The following is a 3,251-nucleotide window of genomic DNA, read 5'->3' as shown; positions in this document are numbered from 1 at the left end:
TTTATGTTTACATGGTCCGTGTGTGTAGACCGGCTTACAAAGGACAGCAGACTCCACAAAAACCTGCAGGACAGGAGGTCCCACTTCACAACCACAGGAGGTCCGCATCCCAGACCCCATGATGTAGCTCAGCTCCTAAGGTTGCTAAGCAACATGACCATCACAGTGTGGTACAGTCCAGACAGTCACACTTTAACAAAACCTTTGTGTGGACATGTAAATCATCTGAAGGTTTAATATCTGTATCATTTTGAAGGACATTTCTCTGAGGGCCCTCCCTCTCTTTGGACCTGAGGTGTTCCTGCATGCTGACCCGGCCTGAAGCTCCTCCCATGTGTTCTTGCTATGCAAACAGCTGTCCAGCGATGACGCGGCACATACAGGCCTCTGTGCTGGACATTTAAACTTTAAAGGGTCGAAGTGGACAGCTGGGAGTGTTCATGCTGCCGGGGTCTGTCTCACAGTGAGGACGCCTGCTGCACTCTCACAGGAAAGACCGAGGAACTGCTACAGCAAACACTCGTCTCCGTCCTGCTTTGTTTTGGTCGCTCCACCATGGGTGCATTTATCGCCAAGCTGCTGCTTCCCACCGTCAGCAGCCTGGTCTTCCTGCCTACGGCCAGCGTGGCTGCAAAGAGAGGCTTCCACATGGAGGCCATGGTCTACTTCTTCACGATGTTCTTCATCGCGGTAAGACTGCACAGACGTTCAGCGGAGCCATGCGTGTACCCTGACCGTCATAAGGAGTGTTGAACCCTGTCTTGCAGATCTACCACGCCTGTGATGCCCCGGTTCTGTCCATAGTCTGTTTCCTGAGATATGATGTTCTGGAGTACTTCAGTGTTTACGGCACAGCGCTCTCGATGTGGGTCACACTCATCGGTGAGTCCTTGTGTACAAGACATGTTTAAAAAGTGACTGTGGTGCCACAGGAGTTCTGTTTTTTGTGTTTGTCTGAAGAGCAGCCGGCGCTGCCCGCAGCAGCTGCTGGTACCGCGTGTGGTGTCTCTGCACACATGTCCTCTGACATGTTCGCTGTTGTTCTCCCATGTGATCACAAACAGACACGCACACGTGAACTGAAGGGGTTAAAGCCCAGGCTGCCAAATGCTTCAACAGCTGATCGGCCTAGATTTAACTTTCAACATGTCACCCAGCAGATTCTTAGCAGCTGTGATCCGTATATGTCCAGCTCTGACCAGCAGGCCTGCAGGGTTGGACAGACATTCCTCACATGCAGTGTGTGTCTCTCTGTCCCAGCTCTGGGAGACTTTGACGAACCCCAGCGCTCCAGTATAACCATGTTTGGAGTGTTGACCATCGCTGTGAGGATCTACCAGGACCGCTGGGGCTACGGGATCTACTCCGGGCCCATCGGATCGGCCGTCTTCATCATCACTGTCAAATGGGTGAGATGATTCGAGCATCTTGCATCACAAGTGTGTGTGTGTGTCTGTGTGTGTGTGTTATCTGTGGACATGTGTGTACTGAACTTCTGCCACTCTAGCTGCAGAAGATGAAGCAGCTGAGGGCCGTGTATCCAGAGAAGTCGGTGTACACGCAGCAGGTGGGTCCAGGCTGCTGCTTCGGTGCTCTGGCCCTGATGCTTCGCTTCTACTTCGAGGTGACCGATAACAAAATGACTCAGAATGAAGCTGTTCATGACTGTGCTGCAGTCTGAAGCATGTGCTGTTCGCTGTGCCCTGTAGGAGTGGGACTACCCCTACGTCCACAGCTTCTACCACCTGTCTCTGGCTGTGTCCTTCGTGCTGCTGCTGCCCAAGAAGAACCGCTACGCTGGGACAGGACGCAACGCTGCCAAGCTGAGCTGCTTCGCGCTCTGCTGCTGCGTAAGTTACATTCATTCACAGGAGCAGAGCTCAGGATGAGAGCAGGTGATGACGGTGGTGACCTTCATGTCTCCCTCTGCAGAGCATGTCCCCCGGCACCTCTAAGGACGACACAGACAAGGCAAAGGCCAAGAAGAAGAAGAAGAAGACCGTGTGGACAGTCCCCACCGAGAAGCTGTGGACACGAGGCTGCAGCACCCCCACCCTGCCCCTTTACAACCCCCCACCCTCCACACCTGTCAAAGGGACGAGCATCAGCAAGCTGAAGGAGATGAACGGCTGGAAGTGAACCCAGAAAGGGAGCCGTCAGTTAGTCTGAGGCAGGAGGAGCAGGAACATCACCAAAGAACTGTCAGCCAAGCGCTGATAAACTTGTTTGTGACTGGTAAGTTAATCTACTGCAGCAGGAAACCAACAACCAGGGGAATGTTCCTTTCTACTCCAAAACATCATTTTTTGGCTGGTAGAATATTTAAGGTCAGCAGCGACGTCAGAAAATCCAGCGAAGCCGGCAGGACGAAGAAACAGAAGCAGCCGGCGTGGTCAAACTCTGAGAGGGACATGCGACGTGGGGCCTCCGGTGCCCTCAAAGACCCGATGAGGACGCAGCTGTCTGAAGCTGAGGAGCTACGAAGGAACACACACCGCACGGACAGGGAGACGGTGGCTGAGACAAGCCAGTAAAACTGACTGGAAAATTTATGAGAAGAACAAACAGGCAGATGGTTTATCTGTCCAAAATATATAAATTGTCTTAAGAAATGTTCCTCAGGGGAGAGCCTCCGTCTGCTGCTCGCCTCCGTCTGTCCGCCCTCCCCTCCTCCGTCTCTCTCAGGGAAAGGAAGCACACGCCGTATGAGAATTATAAGACTGTAAAGCACCTTTTGCCATTTTATACGTACTCCGGGTGCCAAATGTGTCATGTGGAGCTTCGGCCTTTGGAGCTGAGACATGGGTCCGACTGCAGAGCAGGTGGAAGCGCTGTTTCTGTGCCTTTGTTCAGACGGTGTAATCTAGCTGTTATTTATTACGGTATGAATCCTTGTGTGTTCAGTCATGTGTGTGTTTGCTTTTTATAATGTTTTGAAATTAAAATGAAAAATGGCGACCCTGTCTCGAAGCGGTCTTTGGGGACTGGATGGAATCTGAACAGCTTCTGCTGTCCAGGCCGTTAGCACGACGCAGCCATATGTACTTTGCAGACCATTGACTAAAACCCTGACTGGCACTTACTTCAAGGCCCGATCCAGTCTGGCAACACTAATCCAATTCCAAACCCACATATCCCATTCTGCTTTCACTCTGGGAGGACCTGCAGTTGTGCGTCCATGCACGTCACCTGCGCCGAACCCTACCCAAAGACTACAAACGTCCTCTGCCTATCTTAGACAAAACAGCGTT

General features: G+C 52.1%; 1 protein-coding gene across 1 annotated transcript; it reads left to right on the top strand.

Moving 5' to 3' along the window:
- The first annotated feature begins 555 nt into the window (after positions 1–555).
- Positions 556–2,139, top strand: mymk (myomaker, myoblast fusion factor). The gene is made up of 6 exons (XM_028414948.1): positions 556–690; positions 768–882; positions 1,261–1,409; positions 1,508–1,624; positions 1,710–1,850; positions 1,933–2,139. Exons 1-6 carry the CDS (start codon positions 556–558, stop codon positions 2,137–2,139), a joined length of 864 nt encoding a protein of 287 aa, XP_028270749.1.
- The last annotated feature ends 1,112 nt before the right edge of the window (positions 2,140–3,251 follow it).

This window comes from Parambassis ranga, chromosome 9 (genome assembly GCF_900634625.1).
Source record: "Parambassis ranga chromosome 9, fParRan2.1, whole genome shotgun sequence".
NCBI classification, from domain to species: domain Eukaryota; kingdom Metazoa; phylum Chordata; class Actinopteri; family Ambassidae; genus Parambassis; species Parambassis ranga.
This window is presented reverse-complemented; position numbering and strand designations above follow the sequence as displayed.

Bases quoted from the DNA above. Each gene is read 5' to 3' on its own strand.
- mymk (XM_028414948.1), top strand. From the start codon at position 556: ATGGGTGCATTTATCGCCAAGCTGCTGCTTCCCACCGTCAGCAGCCTG. The intron at 1,410-1,507 runs GTGAGATGATTC...CTGCCACTCTAG, and splicing joins TCATCATCACTGTCAAATGG to CTGCAGAAGATGAAGCAGCT. The intron at 1,851-1,932 runs GTAAGTTACATT...CTCCCTCTGCAG, and splicing joins GCTTCGCGCTCTGCTGCTGC to AGCATGTCCCCCGGCACCTC.